We start from the raw sequence: 23443 nt of genomic DNA on the forward strand, positions 1-23443 counted from the left end.
AGAAGAAGAAGAAGAAGAAGAAGAAGACGACGACGACAACGACTACGACAATGGGAGGGGAGGGAGGAGAGGAAGGAGATGAGAATCAGAAGAAGAAGAAGAAGAAGAAGAAGAAGAAGAAGAAGAAGAAGAAGAAGAAGAAGAAGAAGAAGAAGAAGAAGAAGAAGAAGAAGACGACGACAACGACTACGACAATGGGAGGGGAGGGAGGAGAGGAAGGAGATGAGAATCTGCCAGAAGACTAATATTTAATTATCCTCAACTAAAAAGAAAAACAGATTTTAGATTCAAAGGCAGGATATGGGGGAGAGAGGAGAGAATCTTAGCCATCCTTTGTACAAAAACAAAAAACAAAAACCCCTTTGACCTCCAAGAGAAAACCCCTACGACTACTCATATTGAGGTGATGTGACTGATGCCAACAAGAACTTCACAAGGGCCCTGCCAGGGGAGACCCTCACCCTTGAGGTGGAGTCCATCACTGAGACCCAAGACACAGAAGACATCCTGCCTGACCAGCAGCAGCTAATACTGGAAGGCAAGCAGCGGGGAAACGGCTGTTTACTGTGTGACTACGACCTCGAGAAAGTGTCTACCCTGCACTGTCCTGTCGCCAGTGTGCCCAGAAATACAACAGAGACACCGTGATGCTCCGCTTGGAGAGTCATGGACACCTGCACCCCGTGCCTTGATGCCTACATCAGAAGTACAGCCATGCCAACCTCTGCACCTTGGGGCTGAGGGACACGCTGGTGGCCTCTCCAGCTCATAACCCAGGGACCCCAATATCTTCCTTCCATTGACTGGGAAAGCAAACAATACCCCATATATTCACTTAGAACAAGAGAGCTATGAAAGCTAGCCACCTGCGTTTTGTTTCCCGGACTCAAAATACAACCTCTGCAGAGAAACCTTGCACTTGGCTAGAAACAAACAAAACACCTGCCAAGACCATGCCTTTCATGTTTTAGAGGCTGAAGAGAAGGCTCAGCAGGTAAGAGTGTGTACTGCTTCATCACAAGGAATAAAGTTTGGTTCCCAACTTGCCTATAATTCCAGCTCCAGGAGTTCTGATTTCCCCCTTCTGGCCTTTGTGGGTACTGCATGCATGCATGTATATGCACACACACACAGACTCACGCATGCACACACACACACACACACACACACACACACACACACATCGGATTTCTTCTTTCCAGACTGAGTTTGGGTTCTTTGACAGGGCACATCTGCCTTACCTCTGATCTGTCTCCTTCTGTATCTCTTTATTGAGATCATCAACTTTCTGTTGTAGTTTTTTCCTTCTCTGCTCCGGTGGGAAGTTGCTGAAGTCTTCTGGTGTGACACCCTGCAGACACAAACATAAATGAGACACCAGAAAGGCCTGCGGTGCCCCTGGGCAGGAGGGGGCAGACCAAGCCTGCAGACCTGCTGAGCCAGCTATGCTTCCCTGCTGCACCAGCTGAGATGCAAAAACCAAAACACATGCAGACCTGGGAAGTCCCACAAATCACCGGGGCATCTGCAAGGGCCAGAGCAAGGCAGGGAAGGCCAGGGCCAACCACACCGCAGGAGGAGAGATGCAGGGAATAGGTCTGATCCAGGAGACCAGAAAACACATTTAGACTTTGCATACTCTGACTATTCCCACCCAAGACAGGAAGTGACGCTTCTCTAATGTAATCCAATCCCTGTCAGTATTGTGTCTAAGTCTCTGCTCTCCCCTTAGTTGAAGTGTTCCTAACCATCAATGCTCTCAATGCTGAGGCATTCAGAGTTCCCGCCCCTGTGAAATGACAGACAGGCTATCACTTTCCGTTGTGGATGTGAGCAAAAAGTAGGATTAAAAAAACCATCACCCGGGCTGGTGAGATGGCTCGGCGGTTAAGAGCACTGACTGCTCTTCCAAAGGTCCTGAGTTCAAATCCCAGCAACCACATGGTGGCTCACAACCATCCGTAATGAGATCTGACTCCCTCTTCTGGAATGTCTGAAGACAGCTACAGTGTACTTACATATAATAATAAATAAATCTTAAAAAAAAAAAAAAAAATCACCCCCTTCAGGTGTGACTTGTCCCTCACTGACTCTGAGACCCCAGAATTACTTCCCACAGTGTACAGAACCAACCTCCCGTTACTGTCAGAGCGAGTGGTAACACGCCCTGACCCCTTTTCTGCAGGGTTGAACCTGAGGCCTACGTGTACTAGACAAGCATTGTACTTCCGGGCTACAGTCTCAAACTCATGGTGAACTCCTGCGTTAGTTTTCCAGGTAGTGGAATTAAAGGTGTAAACCACCACACTAGCTCCTGATCCCCCCTCCCCAAACTTAAAAAGATTTTATTTAGCCAGGTGTGGTGGTGCACGCCTTTAATCTCAGCACTTGGGAGGCAGAGGCAGGCGGATTTCTGAGTTCGAAGCCAGCCTGGTCTACAAAGTGAGCTCCAGGACAGCCAGGGCTACTATACTGAGGAACCCCGTCTCAAAAAATAAAAAATAAAAAAATTGTGTGTGTGTGTGTGCATGCACACATGCACCTGTGTGTTTACTGAGTTCAGAAGAGGGCATTAGGGTCCCTGGAATGAGTTACAGGGTCGTGAGCTACAGGATGTTGGAATAGAACTTGGGTCCTCTCCATTCTCCTAACTACCAAGCTGTCTCTCCAGCTCCAGCTCAGCTGAGTGCAATCCTTCAGACTCAGGCTCCCGAGTGCCAGGGTCGCAGGCATGAGTCGCCACACCTGGCTGGGACTGTCTTAAGATCCTACTGCACTGTTGGCTCTTACTGTACTTTCAGTAGGCGCTCTCGGGGAGCTGGTCTTCCTCCAAGGACCACCTCCTTGGCTTCCAGGCAGCACGAGAGTTCTTCCTTAAGCGAGGCCGTTTTCATAAAGAATGAAATGTATTCAATGGACCCAGAGAAAGCCAGGAAATTTACAAAAAGAGATTTTACTTGAAAACCTCAATTCTTTTCAAACAAGAGCGAGACTGACTTGGTGGCCCAGAGAATGCGATTCCGGAATCCAGCTGGATTTGCCAAGCAGCTTACATGGGGGCTTGTGACAGAGGCTTCTAGGCTGATTAGGAGAAGGTGGGAGGTGAGGGGGGTGGGGGAAGGCACATGAGTCAGCAAATGGCTCTCCTCTTAGGCCAGGCGGAGATCAGCGCTCCATCCTGAGACCCCCTGGGTGTGTGGTGGGTGTGTGAGCAGGAGCGGGAGAGGATGGGCAGTATTTCTGTCACCAAGCCAAGCATGGTCCTGCAGGTCAGCGGCTCCCCTTTTCCACGCACACTGGTGAAGCATCACTGTCTAGCTTTCTACTCATTCTATTTAAGCACCGAGCTTGGAGGAGAATCTATCTTTACAATTTGTATTCATTCTACAATCCGTGGTTGTCAGCTCCATCTTTCAAACATGTGGGCCTCTGGCATTCAAGGTCATGTGGGTTAGCACCAAGCTACCCATCCCCATGAGCCAGCTTGGCAACCCTGATAATTGTTTCCTAGATTGGGGTGTGTGTGTGTGTGTGTGTGTGTGTGTGTGTGTAGTTTGAGACAGGGTGTCTTGGTTGTTTCCCATTGCATACTCTATCTACCCACACGGTGCTAGGCTTATATACATGTCTGCCTGCTGCTGGGCTTATAAACACTTTCGCCTCTGGACTCATCTTCCCAGCCCTGAGGTTTTGTTTGTTTTGCTTTTAAATCTCAGACATAACAAAATTCAATGCAAGTCACGGAGTTGTGTCAGTGAGGTGATCTGGGCAGTGGCCAGAGAGCCCTCTAGAACTTTCTGTGATGCTGGGGACATTGTGTGGCTGCACTGTTTGGTACAGCAACTTCAGCTGACTGCCCACACTTGACCGTGGCTGGTTTAGTGGTGACCTGACTCTTCTGAGTGTATTTAGGACATCTGTGAGGCCTGGACTGCATCTGAACGGCTATGGAGACGCCTGTAAGGAACACTCCAGGCTGGTGGCTTGTGACTGGCCACAGAAGAGGCAGGGCTAGTTACTCGTGACAACAAAAATCATCATCTTCAATTGATAAAGGGTCCACCCAAGAGCCAGGTCGCTCCCAATAGCCACCCTGGCTATTTCAATAGCGTTATTACTTGAAAACAAGTCACTGGGAAGGCCTCACACCTTGGTTGCTATGGAAACTCAGGTCAGCAGCTTCTCACATAAACTTAGGATCTATAGAAAGGGCGTCTCACCCAATTAGGCTTTTGAAGTTTACATTTCCTCAAACAAAGCCGTGGCAGGTGACTCACTCTGTGGAGAAGAAGGGGCCCTTGTTTCTAGCGCTGCGACACCGGGATGTCTCTGACACAGCTAGAGTGGCCCAGTTTGTAGAATGGTGGAACCTGCCCTGGAGGGTGTGGTCGGACACACCCAGGTAGAGGGGTCTGTATTCGGCCTTGCCCCTGTCTGATAGGACCCACACTGCTCCTGGGCACAGATAAAACAGTCCTTCAGATGTCTGCTTTTTACAATTCATTTTCTACCTCACAGTTCACGTCTGTGTGCATGTCTGTGGTACACGCGGATGTGTGCGTACCCGAGGGGTCGCTCCAGCTGGGTGTCAGGTGTCTTTCTCCCTCTGTATCTTACAGCCTTGAACCTGGCTTCTCAGTGAGGCTGGGTACCCAGTGCCTTCCTCTGACGTTCACCTATCTCCACCCCTCAGTGCTGGGGCTGAGGATTTATGCAGCCATACTCAGCTTTCTTGATGGTATTGGGATCTAAACAGGCCCTCAAGCTTGTAAGAGCAAGCAGCCCTACCTACCCACTGAGCCTTCTCTAAATGCCATGGAAGCAACAACCCACTCTGGTGAAAGGATTTGTATCCCAAAAGGAAAGACTGCTTAAAGCCATTCAGCATCCAAACCTCTTCCCTCTGAGAGAGACCTCTCTTGACTGCAGACTCTTCCCGGGGTTTCGTTTTTGAGAAATACTATTTAATAACAAAATAATTACACACACATATATATATATGTCTTTGAGATTGACTGGACTGTGGATAAAATATAGAGTCAGTTGAGAAATGATGTATGTCCACGTATGCACGTGCACAGCTATAGGAAATTCATGGTCACATGTCATGCCAGGCCATCAAGAGTAGGGCACCCAGCAAGGGTGATACCCCAGGTATTACTCTGTGGTTAGCCTCTGCACTTAGCTAACATGGTCCATTACTGTGAGAATGGAGGAATCGCTTTGCCTTGGCATTCTAGAAGATTCCATTCCTTTAATTTGTGTGTGTGTGTGTGTGTGTGTGTGTGTGTGGTATTAGGGATGGAATCTGGGACTTTGCCTGTGTTAGGCAGACACTCTACTACTGAACCATGTCCCCAGTCCTCATTCATTCTCAAAGCATAGTGGGTTATGTTGGTTAAGACTTTCTTTTAATAAATCAAACAGTTACTCAGGCTGTTTGCTTGAATTACACCATGAAGGAGAAGCAAGACAGACAGACGCTAGGTAGATAGCTCAAGCAAGGATAGACCAGAGAGTCCTCTTTGTCCATCAAAGCATCTTTACTGGAATCAGCTTTACCCAATGCTCCCACCGAAGATTATAGCTTCCCACTGGTCTTCCCTACCAAAACCCTGAGCACTCATGACAGGCATGACACATGCCTGACTGTTTCCTTCAGGGTCTCTCTAAATAGCTCTAGCTGGCCTGGAACTCACAGAGATCCGCCTACCTCTGCCTCCCCAGTGTCTCCTTTAGGCTCTCAGGGTTTTTTTTGTTTTGTTTTGTTTTTTGTTTTGTTTTGTTTTTTGTTTTGTTTTGTTTTTAAATATCTACTTCTGTTGCTCCCAGAAAGGGGCTACCAACTCTTTACATTTATTTTGACCCAGAATGATCCAGTAGGAAGACCACCCTGCTCCTCAATTTCTGACATTTACATTCAGATGAGTATAGATAACTGATCAATGCTTGGTAAAAAAAAAATTAATAAAAATAAAAAATAAAAATCAAATAATGTTAAGCATTAATTTTCTTAGTGAATAAGATAGCCACGCAACCAAACACCAACAAAAGCGCCCACAGGAGAATGAAGGGAAACAGTTAATGTCAGGGGCAGGTTGCCCGGGGCATAGCACACATAGCATATACCAGAACCCAATTAGACCAGGGACATGCATGGGGACGTGGTGCTTACCAGCTTGAGAGAAAGCTTCGTGGGAAATTGAAGAAGTAACAAACGGGAAAGAGAGAGAAAGAGAGAGAGAAACACAGGTCAGAAGAGGAGGCATTGGCCAGTCTCACTGGACGCATAACATCAGCTCCCTGCTGACTTGTGAAATGGCCAGGCAGATCTGTGCAAAAGTTCACAGGAGGGGCTGCTCGGACAGAAACTCTTCTTAGGATCTCGGGTGCCAGTGCTGAGACAAGGCGTGGGAGGGTCGTTATGGCCCTGCAGAGTGTCAGTCACCTTCCACTGAATGCCTATGGAAGTCAGCTTCCTGGGGAGGGTGACTTGGGGAGGTGCCGGGAACAGACCCTAGGACTTTAAACCTGCTAGGCATATCAGTGACATGTAATGACCCTAAGAGGGAAAAAAATTGCATAGCACGTCTCTCCCAGAACGTCTCTATGCAGAGTCTTTTCAAAATTTTGCTTTTGAGACAGGGTTACCCAGTGTACATCCCTGGCTGGGATGGCCCTTCTGTCTCCTGAGTGCTGGGGTCATAGGCAGCTTCCCCCCATAGCCCCCCACTCCCCACCAGATTCTTCTCTCCAGACCTCCCTGAGCGCTGGGGTCATTGGCAGCCAGCCCTCCTTCTGGTGTTTAGTTTTTATTTTTTAACATTGGCTTTTTAAATGAAAAATACTTATTTTTTACTTATGTGTGTGAATATGTGTGCGCACAGTCTAGGGCATGCACAAGCTCCACTAAAAGAGGGCAACAGGACCCTTGGAGCCGGAGTCATGGGGGTGTCAGCAGACATGTAGGAGCTGTAATAGAATTCTGGTTCTCTGTAAGAACGGCAAGGGCTCTGAACTGCTGTGCCATCTCTCCAGCACATCCCACCTTACACTGATGGTGTGTGTGTGTGTGTGTGTGTGTGTGTGTGTGTGTGTGTGTGTGAATGAGCTAATCACTACAGGGCCACAACAGCTTTGTTACTGCTGGGCCTAGAGACTAGAAAGTTCCCTCGATTGCTGGAGTAAAGCATAGTAGGACGGCTCTGAGAACTCGGAACAGAAACACAATTCGGAGACCCTGCTGTCTGCCTAGGGAGTGCTCGACATGTGACGCTCTGACGTCACATGTCCTAGTAGGGGTGATACAGTGCAGACATATTGTAGGATAAACTACCAAAGAAAGCACACTTGGATTGCTAGGCTGTGTAGGGAGGGGTTAAAATTCCTTAGCCAGTTTTTATATTATTTGCATCCTTAAGATTATTTAAAGCTGAAACCTCTACCTAGGCTTGATGGCGCACACTCAGGAGGTAGAGACCTGGTCTACATAGTGAGTTCCAAACCAGCTGGAACTGCATAGATGTTGTCTCAAAGAAAAAAAAAAGTTGATACTCCTTTGCATATAGGCAATCACTTTTTAAAGAAACTGTTCCCATATAGAAGGAAGAAATTGTTAAATAAATAGGATAGAAATTGAACAGCTTTTCAAGAATTGTCTGCTCAGGCACGGCTGTGAACTTGTTGAGCCTCCTGGAGCTAAAGCACAGATTGTCCGTCACAAGCTGAGCTCGTCAATCAGTCAGACAACACCCATGGTGCAGAGCAGGAGACGGCGCCCACAGAGCACACCAGCAGACACTAGCATTTCCTCACACACAATCTTAGTGCGAAGTTCTAGAACCCGACTCACTATTTATTCTCTATGGGGCTCCTCTCATGACTTGAGATTATAATAGAAATCTCCTAGCACCGAATTTGTAATATCAATAGGAAGAGCAAATGATTAAAACTGAACATCTGTTCCAAGAGAGAAACAGGAAATGCTAAATTCTCACACTCAGTTTTTTGGAAACACCAAAACTCTCAAATTCCATTTTCTAAAGTGGGTAGTGACAGATCACCTGCCAGAGGTGCCACCTCAGTGTGCGGAATTCTTTTTAAAGATGACTAAAGTGTTTTCCAGGTCGTAAGTCATAAATAAGTCAGACAATTAGGTCACTTCCGATTGTAGTCTTCTCCTAGAGGAATAACGGCAAAGACCCCATGGAGGGCGTGACTAGACACTAAGGGACCAAACGCCGTCAGCTTCAGGCGACAGTTAGGGGCTCTGGGAGAAGCAAGCATCAATAACACAGGAGGGAGACAGAGCCAGCGTGTCCATGTGTCATTGGATGGTCACAGCTACTAACCTCAAGCGCAAAGAAAGGGGACGGTAAGTGCCCGAGCAGACACAAGTTGGTGAACTCTCCTGGAACCGTCTCTGCCCATGCTTCTTTGAGTTTTTGTTCTCCAGGCTTGTGACATGACTCCCTAGTGACCTACAGGCTACAAACACAGATGTGGATCTCTGCCCGGTCACATGGTTGATTTCTGTTGACCACACTCGATAGCTGTATTTGGTGGGTAAATTTCTGCCATAAACTCATATCCAGGGGTACCGTGGATATCTCAGGTGGCTGCTGCAGCTCTTTAAAGATTTTGCCAGAACTAAGACAAAAAGTGGGCACTCAGACAGTGAGCTAGCTCAGTGGTGTCACTGGGGCACTGGATGCCCATTAGAGGGCTTGGATCTTTCTATACAGGTTTTGAAGCTATGGTAGCTGTTAATTTTATACAGTAAGAGCCCCTCCTTGTCCCAGAGAATTTTGTTTGGAGGGACAGATGTGTTACAGCTGCACCTGTGTCCCCAGTCTTGGCGCTGTCCAAGGAGTTTAGTGCTTTGGCTGTGACAGCCTTGTCTGCATCACAGGCGGACTTACAACGTAGGCCCTAGCCTCCAAGGCGTGTGTGGGCTTCCCTAGAGTCCTCTTCATGAGCTCTTTGTGATAACACAGAGACTAGGTCGGCCAACAGTCAGCAAGAGAACAGGGTAAGATAGTGAAAAAAGGAAGGAAACCCACGCATTCACAACGTCACACGCAACAATGGACATCCACAATGTCTTGCTCGGTTTTGATGGTTTTCCCGAAGATTAACTCTAAACTATGAGGAAAGTCATCTGGTTTTAGCTGTGCTTTTGCAAGGCTCAAAAGGAAACCCACATTTAAGACAATGGAATTACCCTGTGTAGACTCAAATTCAGGACAGGTTCTATCTATCTATCTATGCATCTATCTATCTATCTATCTATCTATCTATCTATCTATCTATCTATCTATCTATCTATGCATCTATGCATCTATGCATCTATCTATTCATCTATCTATCTATCTATCTATCTATCTATCTATCTATCTATCTATCTATGCATCTATGCATCTATCTATCTATCTATCTATCTATCTATCTATCTATGCATCTATCTATCTATCTATGCATCTATCTATCTATCTATCTATCCATCTATCTATCTATCTATCTATGCATCTATCATCTATCTATCTATCTATCTATCTATCTATCTATCTATCTATCTATGCATCTATCTATCTATCTATCTATCTATCTATCTATCTATCTATCTATCTATGCACGCATCTATCTACCCATCCACTTAGCTCTATCTCTCTATCCATCTATCTATCCACACATCGATCTCTATCTCTTCCACACCCCCTTGGCTTTCCCGTCACGTAGCTCACACCAGTCTCAAACTCCCTATGTAGGGGACGATGACTTTGACCTCCCCAGGTCTGGGATCACAGGCATGTGCCTTCGCACACAGCGCCAAGGACACACTCTCTGCTCTAATCTTTATTTGACATGTGTGAAGACGGAACAGTGACGGTCTGGCAGTGTAAACCCTCTGTAAATATCGCAAAACTATTTAATCTTGTTTAATTATTTAAAAATAAACTAAGCTATGATAAGAAATGTTTGCACACTGAGCCAGGTGGTAGGGTGCAAACCTGTAGCCCCAGCACTCAGGNGGNGNGGGGGGGGGGGGGCAGATCGGTGTGGGTTCAAGGCCAGACTGGTCTACATAGTGAGTTCATGGACAGCCAGGGTTACACAGTGAGACCCCCGTCTCAGAAAAAAAGAAAGAAAAGAAAAGGAAATGTTTGTATACAATTTCCACACTTTGGTCATTAAACCAGATGCTTAGAATTCAAATCTGAAGGCTGTGAAATATGATAAATTATAAGACACACCACAGGGTATGGGAGAGATGGCTCAGTGGTTAGGAGCAGAGTATTTGGGTTCGATTCCCGGCACCCACATGGTGACTCACAACCATTAGTAACTCCAGACCGAGGGGATCCAGTGCCCTCCTCTGTCCTCTGAGGTCAGTAGACATACACGTGATACAGGCATGCCCACAGGGAACACCCACACAGACAAAGCACAAAATGAAAAACTCTGAAGGGCATGAACGAGAGACACCGCAGCCACAGCCAAGTTACCCTCCGAGAATCCTCCCTGGAGCTCATCTGCTCGAGAGTCTCAAGTTCAGGTGCAGGGGAAAGTAAATGGGAGAGAGGGCTCCCTGCCCCTGGCCTGCATGGACCTGCCAACCGCACCCCGCTGCCTCCCGCACTCCCCGAAGCTGCTTAACAAATGATGGGGTCTGGTTCCCCAGATGTTAGGTTTAGGATGTTTTCTTTTCCAAGGCCTGCTGCACCCCTCTTCCTTCCTCCCTCCCTCCCACCATCCCCCCAGTTCCCTTCCTCCACCGCTCTGGGCCGGAAGAAACATCAGATCTAACTCTACAGATCTGACAGTAGCGCAACCGCTCTGCTCTCCGTGTCCCTCCCTGTCACAGCTTGTCTGTCACTTACCTTCCAGGAAAGTCTCCATCAAAGAAGTATGCTGAAATCAAATTTGTTTTTAAAACCATCTTTTCTTGTACTAATCGAACACAGACATTCTTTGGCCTTTGCCAACACACTCTGGGGACACCAGAACACAGACACAGAAACCATCAATGACCAGGAGACTGTGGGATATGGTGTCATGGACCATACACGCAAATGGATGGTAACTGAAGTCACTCGACACATCTTATCACCCCACCCCCACCCCCGTGTCTGACAGACAGATGCAGATGTTTATAAACACGAATGATCATGTCGTAATGTGGTGTGATGACTCTGAGCCTGGTCCACCCTGGTTACGTTCATGGAAATTTCTCTGATGAAGAGTGAAGTTCTAAAAGTCAGAATAATTGAGCCAGGAAGCTGCTGATTGCTCAGTCAGACCCAACAACAGAGCTCAGCACAATCTATCATTCACTTCTGAAGCTACTCTGCTTGCTGACAATGGCTGTCCTGACAGCATTAGGAAATTAAATTTCTGTGAGTCCTAGGACAGCCAGGGCTATACAGAGAAACCCTGTCTCGAAAAAACAAAAACAAAACAAAAACAAACAAAAAAGATTACAGCCGGGTGGTAGTGGCACACACCTTTAATCCCAGCACTTGGGAGGCAGAAGCAGGCGGATTTCCGAGTTCGATGCCAGCCTGGTCTACAGAGTGAGTTCCAGGACAGCCAGGGCTACACAGAGAAACCCTGTCTCAAAAAAACATATATATATATATATATATATATATATATATATATATATATATGAATTACATTCATTTATTCAATGTGTGTATGTGTGAATGTGTGTGTGTACGTGTGTGTATGTGTGTGTGTATGTGTGTGCGTGTATGTGTGTGTATGTGTGTGTGCGTGTATGTGTATGTGTGTGTACATATGTGTGTGTGTGTGTGTGTGTGTGCGTGCGCATGCGCGCGCGTGCGTGCGTGAGCCTGCTAAGGCATGCAAGAGTTGGTTTTCTCCTTCCACCTTGTAGGTCCCAGAGGTGAAATTTAATTGCCAGGCTTGGCAGCAAGAGCATGAATCCCTGAACCACCTCAGCAACTTAAATTTCTGATTTCTCACTTGGCCTACTGAGTAGCCTTAGAACCAATTCCCCCAAGTGTGCCCTTCTTCCTTCAACCTTGATCTTTTTGGATACTACTCTTCCTTTCATATACTCTTTCTTATTTATTTATTCATGTATCCATTGATTGATTGGTTGATTGATGACTGCATGCATGCGGGTGGCAGTGGCAGCTTTGGGGAGCCAGCTCTCTTTTTCTTTTTTTTTTTTCCTTTTTTTTTTTTTTTTTTTTTTTTTTTTTTTTTTTTTTTAAGATTTATTTATTTATTATGTGTAAGTACACTGTAGCTGTCTTCAGACACTTCAGAAGAGGGCATCAGATCTTGTTACGGGTGGTTGTGAGCCACCATGCAGTTTCTGGGATTTGAACTCTGGACCTTCGGAAGAGCAGTCGGTGCTCTTACTCACTGAGCCACCTCACCAGCCCGGCTCTCTTTTTCACTGTGGCCGAGGAATTGGACTCAGGTAACCAGGCCTCCCTCAAGCACCTTCACCTACTGAGCCATTTCTCTGTCCATTCTTTTATTTCAGTTTTTTTTTTTAAAGATTTATTTATTTATTATATATTATATGTAAGTACACTATAGCTATCTTCAGACACACCAGAAGAGGGCGTCAGATCTTGTTACAGATGGTTGTGAGCCACCATGTGGTTGCTGGGATTTGAACTCCGGACCTTCGGAAGAGCAGTCGGGTGCTCTTACCCACTGAGCCATCTCACCAGCCCCTTTTATTTCAGTTTTAAGACAGGATCTCACATAGCCCAGGCTGACATTCTTATCTTCATTCACAGGCCGCGCCATTGCATGTTTTGTGCTGTGCTGGGAATGTGTGCTAGGTAACTTCTGCCCTTCCTTCCTTCCTTCCTTCCTTCCTTCCTTCCTTCCTTCCTTCCTTCTTTCCTTCCTTCCTTCCATTTCCTTCCTTTCTCTCTCTCTCTCTCTCTCTCTCTCTCTCTCTCTCTCTCTCTCTCTCTCCCTCCCTCCCTCCCTCCCTCTCCCTCTCTCTCTGGAAATAGAATCTCATTATGAAGCCCAGGCTGGTCTTAAACTTACTGCAATCCCCCTGCTTCAGCCCCTGGAGTACTAAGGTTAGATAGAGACCGGAACACTGTTCCTATGAAATGAAGAGTCTCTCAGTACTGGGATTCTACAGATAAAAAAAATCCGCCAGCGGATGGATCTGAGGCAGACACTTATCTAATTAGCCACGGTTGAAAGCTCTTCCTGTGCCAGAGGATGGAGGGGTAGAAAACACTAAACCTGGGAACTTTCCATTTGCAGGAACGCTGCTTATCAGCCCACCGACTGGATCCAACTCTGGCTTTAGGGAGAACTGAGCTCTTAGGGACTACACTCAAGTGTCTCCGGCTGGCCATGGTGGCACATGACTTTAATCTCAGCACTCCAGAGAGGCTCTAGGCCAGCCTGGGCTACAGAGTGAGTTTCAGGACAGGCAGTGTTATATGTAGAAACTGTCTCCAAAAAAAAAAACAAAGAAAGAAAGAGGCGTCCCGGTGCTCAGCTGCTTGGATGCTTGGAGATCCCAGAAGGAAGGCACCCAGCTATACCTGTCTGCAGGGGAATGCCACAGGCCAGGACCTGCAGGTGGCCGTGGCACTGACCATTGGGCTAATGTGTAGTCCAAGCTAGCCTTAAACTTAACATTTTCCTGCCTCAGCCTCCTGGCTGCTAGGATTACAGATATGAGCCGCCATGCTCAGCCCAGACATTTATTATAAATACAACTAGAGGAGGCTCACTTAGCTTTACTTGGATGGTCACAGATTACCTTGTTCCAGCCTTCCCTATTAAGCTAGTAAGCTGGTATCTATGCTGGACGAGTGCCCAGTCCCCACAGAGGTTCATGTATGCTAACACCCCGGAGGGCTTTTTGTTTGCCTGTTTTGTAGCCCAGGCTGGCTTGGAACTTGCTCTGTACCCAAGGACTTCAAGCTTGAGTCGTAACAGCATCCACACTCCAAGAGGCTGTTCCCTGACCTTGGGTGCCACAGAGCACCGGACCATGGGAGCTGACTCTTATATCCCGGCTCCACAGCTCCCAGTAGCTCGCTGCAGAGGAAGGTGGGGACCGAGTGGAGAGGGAGCCGTGGAGGAATGTCGCTGCTGTGGTGCCTTCTCCCTTTGCAGAGAGATGCAGGTGTGAGACGGATTCTACTGTTACACCTTAGCTTCACAAGGGAACCAGTATGCCTGGTCCGCTTCCTTCCTCCTCACCAGCAGCGTCATTTGGGCAGCAGAGCCTGCGCCGCATCCCTGTCTGTAATTACTCAGCACAGATTTTCTGACTGTCCGGTCGCTTCCACTTCCTCATCTTCTACATTGTCTGAGAGACCGAGTCAGAGTTGGTGAGACCAAGGAGGAAAATGAATGACTCGGAATCTCTGAAGGGGAAGTGTGTGGTGCTTCCAGCACGGACTAGAGAGTCAAAGACCCCAGGCCTCCTGGCTTTCTGCTCCTCACTCCCACCACACGTCTCTGTTCCATTCTCTCTTTCTGCCATTCTTCTGCTCTCTGGGAGCCTAGGCTCGGGCTCTCTCTCCCTTTGAATGTTGCAGGAAAACACACTGGGTCCACTCAGAGTAAATACGCAGAATGAGACATGCAACACGGTGCGCAAGAGACGCAGGACTCCAGAGCAGAACTTACCCCACGCTTTAGGCTCCGGAAGCAGTGGATTTTGGGTTTGGAGGTCATGAACTCGTTGAAGCGGTGGGAGAGGGGTTCCTTTGGCTGCTTGGGAGACTGGGGGCCGTTGGGAACAGCAGAGGGTGAGGCAGAGGCAGGGGGAGGAGGGGGAGGCTGATGGGGGGATGTTAAAAGGGACATAAGCTACAATGTGAGGGGTGGAATGACGACAGAAAAAAAAATCAGAAACAAGGAGACACAAAACAGAAATAAGCATCAAATCATATTCAAGACCCAAAGCAAGTAAAACACAAACCATTAATATCGATGCCACGGTACAAAAGAAATGATGGAGGATGCGGTCCACAAAGAGGGGGTGGAAAGGAGAGGGTCCGTGAGTACGCGACAGGACAGCAGAAGATTATGATCCAAAGCTCATGCAGACAGTGACATGCAAGCTAGGCTCTTGTTAGTCGTTCTAGAACCAGTTTAAGCCAGAGGGTAAACACGTCCACATCTAAACTGACGCAGTTCGATGGGGGAAAGGGGGTCTAAATCACCAAGCTTTCAGAAAAACAGGGGGACAGTCCTATCCTGGGAAACTCAGACAATCAGTCTAATCTAAGGTTAATTAATACAGCAAGGCCACTTCCATCCAGTTTAGGCCGCCGGGTTAGCTGTCATGCACCTACATACCACGCTATGAAAAGAAAAGGGAAAAATATCCACAGACAGGTTAACGTGTCAAAACCAAGGTCAGGCTGGCAAGCTTGATTAGATGGGACTCGGTCCCCTTGCTCCCAGCAGTCTGGGAGGATGGGGGTGGGTGGTGAGAGGGTTGTGGGATCAGTGATGTTAGTGTGGGTGACCCGGTCCTGGGACAACGCATCTGCAATAAGACAGAGGCCATGGCAAAGACTCCAACACCAGAGACAGACCGTGTGAATCGTGAATTGAACGCAGCACGCTAACTGTCCTCTCTTTCGCTCTCTGGAAGTCCAGATCTTAGTTTGATTAAGACCAAAAGATAAACTGAGACCCTGCCCCTGTAGCTCGCAGCCCACACAGGGTCCAACATGACCAGTACCTTGTTTTTCTTGATGAACGGCCAGAGCTTGCCTCTGGACTTGCCACCAAATCTAAGCTCGGGCTTGCCTTCTTTGGCGCTGGAAAGGCTGTTGTCTGACACGGTGCGTTTCATCGGCTGTGTGTAATCTTCGAATTCAATGTCTCCAGGAGGCTCGAATCCTGACTTGTAGGCTTCTACGACCAGCTGGGAGTCCTGCAATCACACCCACGGGCAAGCAGGTCAACACCAGAGTGGCCATGACACAGACCAAGGAGGACCCAAGAAATATCACCGAGAAGCCCGCTGTCTCAGCACCGCGGTCCTTAGCACTGTGTTAATTGCTAGAGAGATTGTCTCACAAAGTTTTGCCTCCACCTCCCATGATGCTTTGCTTTTGAAGGACCCCCCCTCCTTGGTCCACGCGTTGTATGACGTGTCACTGAACCCTTAAACAGGGTGACTGGAGGGAGCTTCGCTTAGACGGTTAAACGTTTCTAAGAGATCTTGAACTGGTGACATAATTATGAAGAAAAAAGAAATTCCAGTCAAGGTAAGATCGGTTTGAGCACCTCAGGTAGAAAGCTCACCTGTAGAATGTGGTCAGAGGTGGGGAGGGTGCTATTCGTTTTGGAGCACTGATAATTTCTTTCTCATAAGCGTGGCGGAGGCCCCTGAGGGATGCTCAAAGCCAACATGTCTTCATGAAATGGGAAGCAAGATGTCTTACTGTCAAAACTCTACACAAGCCGGGCGTGGTGGCGCACGTCTTTAATCCCAGCACTCGGGAGGCAGAGGCAGGCAGATTTCTGAGTTCAAGGCCAGCCTGGTCTACAGAGTGAGTTCCAGGACAGTTAGGGCTACACAGAGAAACCCTGTCTCGAAAAAACAAAACAAAACAAAAAAACCAAACATACAAAAAAGTGGAACACAGGGATTCAAGTGGGTATTTTAAACAAAAGGTAATTTTGTCTCCCAGAGGACTTTTGGCAACACCTGAAAGTGACATGGACTATCCAATGAGGGGTGCCATCAGCATCTGGTGTCAAATACCCCACGCTCTGCAGGTAGCTGGGTCACGGGGGCCCGCAGAGAACTTTGACTCTTTCCAGAAATCAGTCTGATCCCAGCAAAACACTTCCATTCAACTTAGTGACATCCCTGTGAGTGTGTTTTGTGAGTGGGGGCTGGGGGACTAAACCCCGAAGGCTTCGAGAAAGGGCTTTCAGGTAGAAAAAGACGAAGACCACACTCAGCAACCCCCAGGGTCCCTGAACGAGGTGCTGCTGGTGGGACAAGGAGAGAGATGATGGCCCCAAGAGAAGCCCAGGGAGCGTGCTTACGTTTTTCTGGTCAATAGACTCAGCCGCCTTCACTATCCCGTCCAGGCACTTCCCAATGATGGGTATCACCTGCCGGTCCACCTCGGCGTACGTCTTCATGGACTCCCCAATGCGCACAATCCGCCTCTCCTCCATCTCTTGTATTTTCTGCAAAAATCAGACCACGTATAAAACAGTCGGCTGCTAACCCAGGTAGTGGTTTTGGGGCGACTACTGCTCCCCTGCGTTTACTGTACGGTCATAGATCAGCCTGCCGTGCTGTGTTCAATGAACGGCTGGGCTGCGTAGCGATTGCTTCACACAACTGCATTGTAATTGCTGGAAGACTCCTGTGATGCGGAAAATGTTGACTTCAACTGGCAGGATCTACCATCGCCAAATATCCTCTGGGCATGCCAATGAAGGAATTTCTTGATTAGTTTAACTGCGGTGGGATGACCCACCCTAAATGTGGTGTCATTATTCATTGTGCTGGGGTTCCAGCCTAGGGAAAAAAGGCAGAGCCACAAGACCCCTCAGCAGGTGTGAGAGCTCATGCCACCAAGCTTGGTAACCCAAATCCAAAACCCAGAGCCCACCTAGCAAGGAGGAAACAGTATGTCTTCTGCCCACTGTGTGTGCTGTGATACAAGCATTCACCCCACACATAGCCACAAACCAAACACATGAATAAATAAATGTATGTATATGTATATATACATGTATATAAATAAATGTATGGAGAGGGAGCTGGAGAGATGGCTCAGTGGATAAGAACACTGGCTATTCTTCCAGAGAACCTGGGTTTGGTTCCCAGCACCCACACGGGGGCTCACAACCATCTGTAACTATAGTCCCAGGGGCTTCAGTGACCTCTTCTGGCTAACATAGGTACTGCATGCATGTGGCGTGCAGAATACATACATGAAGACAAAACACTCAAATATACAAAATAAAAATATAGGAAAAAAATTAAAATAAGAAGGCGAGCCAGGCTCTAGCATGCATCATTCCTTGTCCCCAGCTCCTGAGGGCATGTGACCTCCTGCTGCAGTCACTTCTGGGCCAGGATATCCTGCTCCATACCCTCAATTGGGAGCCAATAAACCCTTCCTTCCTGAGGCTGGCCTTGAGGGAGGCCCTTATCACAGTGCCAATGAAAGGAAATACAACCCATCACAGTGACTTTATCCTGCTATTTATTATTATTATTACTTTGTTATCTGGAGCTTTAACTTATGATCCTCCTGCCTCTAACTTCCCAAGTCCTGGGATTACATCAGAGGGGCATGTTTGGTTTTAGTGTGTTTGTTTTTAGCTTTATTAGTATCCTCCCTAGTAATATACATCCCTCCAGTTTCCACCTTTTCTTTCTTTCTTTTTTTTTTTTTTTTCTTTTTTTGGTTTTTCGAGACAGGGTTTCTCTGTGTAGCCCTGGCTGTCCTGGAACTCACTCTGTAGACCAGGCTGGCCTCGAACTCAGAAATCCNCCTCGAACTCAGAAATCCACCTGCCTCTGCCTCTGAGTACTGGGATTAAAGGCGTGCGCCACCACGCCCGGCCACTTTCCATCTTTTACACAACCATTTTGGTAACAGTCTCAACGCAACGCAGGCCGAGACAGAGCCAGAGTCCTGCCCTCCACAGCAGTGATCTCAGCCACCTACGCTGCGACCCTTTAATACAGTGCCTCGTGGTGTGGTGACCTGCCACCCCCAACCATAAAAGTACTCTGTTGTGACTATAACTTTGCTACTGTTATTAATCATAATGTATATACCCGTGGTTTTCAATGGTCTTAGGTGACCTCTGTGAAAGGGTCGTTCTACCCCTAAAGGGGTCTCGACCTACAGGTTGAGACATACTGACCTAAAGGTTTGTGGTGGGGACCCTGAGAACCTCATCAGGGGTTTACTTCAGTCAGTCACTTTGGCTTTTCTACACTTGGAACTCAAATCCTAAAAGATTCCTCAAATGGCATGGTGATGTAATCCTTGTGTTCTAGAAGCTGAGGCAGGAGGATCACTAGTTTGAGGCTGACCTGGAATACATAGCAAGACTCTATCTCAAAAACAAATAAGAAACAGACAAAAAGTTTCCAAACAGGAGTGTATGTGTGTGTCTTGATTGATTGATTGACTGTCCTGCTGAAATGAAAGGTAAGGCTTGCTGTGACTGTGACAAGCCAGTGTTCCACAGTAAGCTTCACCCAGAGTCTCTTATACCGTTTTTGAGAAATTGAGATAGGAAAAAAAAAAAAAAAAAAAAAAGATGCAAGAGCCAGTAGCAGCACATGCCTTTAATCCCAGCACTCAGGAGGCAGAAACAGGCGGTTCTCTGAGTTCAAACCCAGCCTGGTCTACAGCGTGAGTTCCAGGACACAGAGAAACCCTGTCTTGGAAAAATAAATAAATGGGATCCAGACTCAGTTGGTAAAGTGCTTGCCACAAGGACATGTCAACAGTCATGCAAAAATGCCAGGGCCGGGTGGGGTGGGGTGCAAATAAGCCCAGCACTATGGTGGCAGAGGCGGCAGAGCTAGGGAGAGCTCCAGCACTGGATGCTGGGAGGGCAGGCTGCAGATCAGCGAGAGACTGCCTCCACAAAGAACGGTGGTCCAGCGTAGTGGTGCACACCTTCACCCCAGCACTCAGAGGCAGAGGCAGAGGCACATGGAGCTCTGTGTGTTCAAGGCCAACCTGTCTACAGAGCTAGTTCCAGGACAGCCAGGGGTCCACAGTGAGATTTTGTCTGTATACGCTCGTGCACTTTCTCTCTGTCTTTCTCTCTCTCACAAAGATTTTAAAAAGAAAAAGAGAACAATTCAAGGGAAACAATACTTGTTTGTTCAAATCCCACAGCTCTGAATGCTGCTTTGTGCCCTAGAGCTAGGCGGGCGTTCCTTGTAGCCAGAATATGCTTTAAAGAGGAAGTGCTCATCTAAAAGGCACAGTTGTAAAATCTCAGCCCCTGTAAAAAAAAAAACAAAAAACAAAAAACAAAAAAAAAACGAGGGCGCAATGAAAACCAGGATGTCCACACAGGCACCCAGTGAACCCCGGGCTAACATTGCGCTTCATTCTTATTGCTGGCCATCGCTTGATCTACATGCTAAGGGGAAACCACTCAGCAGGGGCCAGAGAAATGGCTCGGTGGATAAGATGCTGGTCGGGCAGGCATGAGAACCTGAGATGAATATCCAAAACCTCTATAAAAAGCTGGGTGTGGGGGACACACCTGTAAGGGCACCCAAAATAGGAGAATCCATGGGGCTTGCTGGCCAGCTACCCTAAGATTTTAAGATTTATTATTTGTGTGTGTATGTGTGTGTGTGAGTTTATGTACACTATGTGTGTGCAGATGTCCTCTGAGGTGCCAGAGAGGATGGCTGCAGTTGAAGGCAGTAGTGAAGTCGCCCGATGCAGCTTCTGGGAAACTCCCTACAAACTGACTATGACTTACGAACGCACGCATGCATATGCATACACACACACACATACACACAGAGGCACACAGGCACACACACACACACACACACACACACACACACACACACACACACACACACGCAGACTCAGTGGACATTTGGGAAGCCAGATGTGGTTATGCATACTTGTGATACCAGGAGGCCAAGGCTAGATGATTGCCAGCTGAGGTACATCGTGACTCCCAGGCTACAGTGAGGCCCTGTCACATCAGAACATCCTGTCTTCACAAGCCCCGAGCACTGGGGAGCGCTTACCTGGAAGATGTTGGGGATGTGGGTGTGGTAGTATTCCCACTGCTCCTGGTTGAATCTCTGCAGGATTAAGGAGTAATCTGCTTTGCTGTCCTCTGCCATTTGCTGGCGTATCTGAGCTTGTTGTCGTGCCTTGGGGCAAAAGTAAGAAAATACTGTTTATACAGATACACAAAAGCCTACATCAGGGCATACCAGAGCCCAAATCACTTGATAGACTGTCTATATTTTACACACTGAAAAATTACTTCTAGGCGAGGTGGTGGTGGTGCACACCTTCAACCCCAGCACTCAAGAGGCTGAGGCAGATGGATCTCTGTGAGTTTGAGGTCAGCCTGGACTACAGAGTGAGTGCCAGGACAGCCAGGGCTACATAGGGAGACTCTGTCTCAAAAATAAGAAAAAAAAAAATTACCCTTTTGTGGTACTGGGGACTGGCTGAAGAACCCAGAGCCTCATGCTTGCTGACCAGTGGTCTCCCACTGAGCCACATCTCCAGGTCAGCAGGTGCTTAAAAACAAATCAAACAGTCTCAAATCTACATTTTCTATCTGTCTATCTATCTATCTACCTACCTACCTACCTACCTACCTACCTACCTACCTACCTACCTATCTATGTATTGAAACAAGGCCTTGGACTCCCTGGTATCACAGTTAAAAGCGCACTCGCTTTTAGAAGGGCTCAGCTTTCGCAGGGCACATGAGCGTCTTACTTGCTTCGACTGTCTTGTTTGCTTACACCCATGCCATAGAGGATTACGATCCAGGACTGAAAGAAGGCACGGGCACACTCAGATGTGACTACAAAGACCAAAGCTGTCTGCCGTGTCTGCCCACTGCCCAGCACAGCTCGGGTGAGGTCGGCTTTTTTTTTTTGGGGGGGGGATTATTTTTAATATGTATTTTTTAAATAAAATTTTTATCATTCTTTGACAACTTCATACATGTACATAATGTATCTTGGTCTTGTAAACCAAAATCATCCCTCCCATTCCCCTGACTTTTAACATTTACTTATTTTATGAGTGTGTGTGTGTGTGTGTGTGCACGCGTGCGCGCGCGCGCATTTGAAGAGGTTTGGCCCCCACAGACTCATGTGTTTGAATGCTAAATCCACAGGGAACGGCTATTAGGAGGTGTGGTCTAATTGGAGTAGGTGTGGTCTTGAGGTTTCCTTGAGCTACACCCAGTGTAGAAAAATACAGTCTCTTTCTGATGCCTGTGGATCAAGATGTAGAATCCTCAGCTCCTCATACGTTCCGCCATGATGATAACAGATTAAACTTCTGAACTGTAAGCCAGCCCCAATTAAAAATTTTCCTTTTTTTTTTTTTTGGTTTTTTGAGACAGGGTTTCTCTGTGTAGCCCTGGCTGTCCTGGCACTAACTCTGTAGACCAGGCTGGCCTCGAACTCAGAAATCCGCCTGCCTCTGCCTCCCAACTGCTGGGATTAAAGGCGTGCGCCACCACGCCCAGCTAAATATTTTCCTTTTTAAGAGTTGCCTTGGTCATGGTGTCTCTTTACAGCAATGAAACCTAACTAAGACATAAACTTACCCACTAACCACCACAGGAGCCTCAGGAGGGTTTTATTTTGTTTTAAATGTATTTGGCTGTTTTGTGTGCACATATATCTATGCACTGTGTGTGCTATTGGCCAAGGAGGCCAGAAGAAGGCATTGGATCCCCTAGAGTTATAAATGTTTGTGAGCCACTACGTGGGTGCTGAAAATCAAACCAGTTCTCAGAAAGAGCTGCCAGTGCTCTTTAGTGTCAGTTTGGGGGAGGGGTTTTGGGTGTCAATCAAACCCATGGGCTGGCTCAGGCAAGGCACAAGTCTCCAACCGGCTCAGGGGAGTTTTTATTCTCCAAGGTTCTCACTGGCTTCTGACCTGGTGACCTTAACCTGAGTTACACTTTCCCCACACACTCCAGTCTTGCTGTGCAGGCCAAGGGGACAGTCCTGGTGGCTTCCTTCATTTTCTTCCCTATTCATGAGAAAATGTCTCCTAATATTTCCAAGTGTTTCCTTATTCCCTGGGGCTTTTTGGTCCAGTATGGGCTGGAGTCTTCTCAGCTAACCCAGGCAGGTTTCAGCCACCACATTCTCCCCCTTGGCTGGCAGCCTGGCAGCTCATCCTGGCCATGTGCTCTGCCTCCGCCACCTACAGAGTCCCCCGCCAAGGGCATTAACTGAAGCCTCTGTGACAGTCATCCCTAGCTACAGTTCAAAAATCCTCCCCTCTGGCAGGTGGTAGCCATCCTGATCACTGTCCCCTGCCCGCCTTCCATCTGCATGGCCAAGGCTTCCGACCTGAGCACCCCCAACTCCTCCGTTATCATCGTCACACATATCCTAAAAGGGGGATTCCCATGCACACTAATAAAACTTCTAAAATACCTTCTGCCTCATTCATGGACCTTCCTTGGAAAATCTCATGGGGGAGGGGAGGGGAGGGGAGGGAGGGAGGAGAGGGAGGGGAGGGCAGGGGAGGGAGGGGATCCCACTCCAGACACAACATTGCTGCTGTCAGATAAAGCGGTTGCCTGTTTATTTCAGAGAAATGATCCTAAAACAGAATATGTGTGTGTGGATGTCAAACACACACACACACACACACACACACACACACACACACACACACACACACACACACACACGAGAGAGAGAGAGAGA

The 23443-nt window shown here is 47.6% G+C and overlaps 1 protein-coding gene across 12 annotated transcripts in view; it reads right to left on the reverse strand.

Moving 5' to 3' along the window:
* Fnbp1 (formin binding protein 1) overlaps positions 1-23443 on the reverse strand; it is a 116206-nt gene that overhangs the window by 13486 nt on the left and 79277 nt on the right. For 3 of the 12 annotated variants that reach the window (XM_029536097.1, XM_029536096.1, XM_029536095.1), the window contains exons 7-12: positions 20768-20896; positions 17047-17193; positions 15725-15919; positions 14659-14841; positions 6176-6190; positions 1242-1351 (exon numbers count right to left, since the gene is read on the reverse strand). In XM_029536097.1, the coding sequence (XP_029391957.1) occupies positions 1242-1351; positions 6176-6190; positions 14659-14841; positions 15725-15919; positions 17047-17193; positions 20768-20896 (779 nt within the window). The remainder of the gene's footprint in view (positions 1-1241; positions 1352-6175; positions 6191-14658; positions 14842-15724; positions 15920-17046; positions 17194-20767; positions 20897-23443) is intronic. The other 9 variants (XM_021192112.2, XM_029536099.1, XM_021192115.2 and 6 more) reach the window with 5 other exon arrangements.

The sequence above is a fragment of the Mus pahari genome, chromosome 3, assembly GCF_900095145.1.
Source record: "Mus pahari chromosome 3, PAHARI_EIJ_v1.1, whole genome shotgun sequence".
NCBI classification, from domain to species: Eukaryota; Metazoa; Chordata; class Mammalia; order Rodentia; family Muridae; genus Mus; species Mus pahari.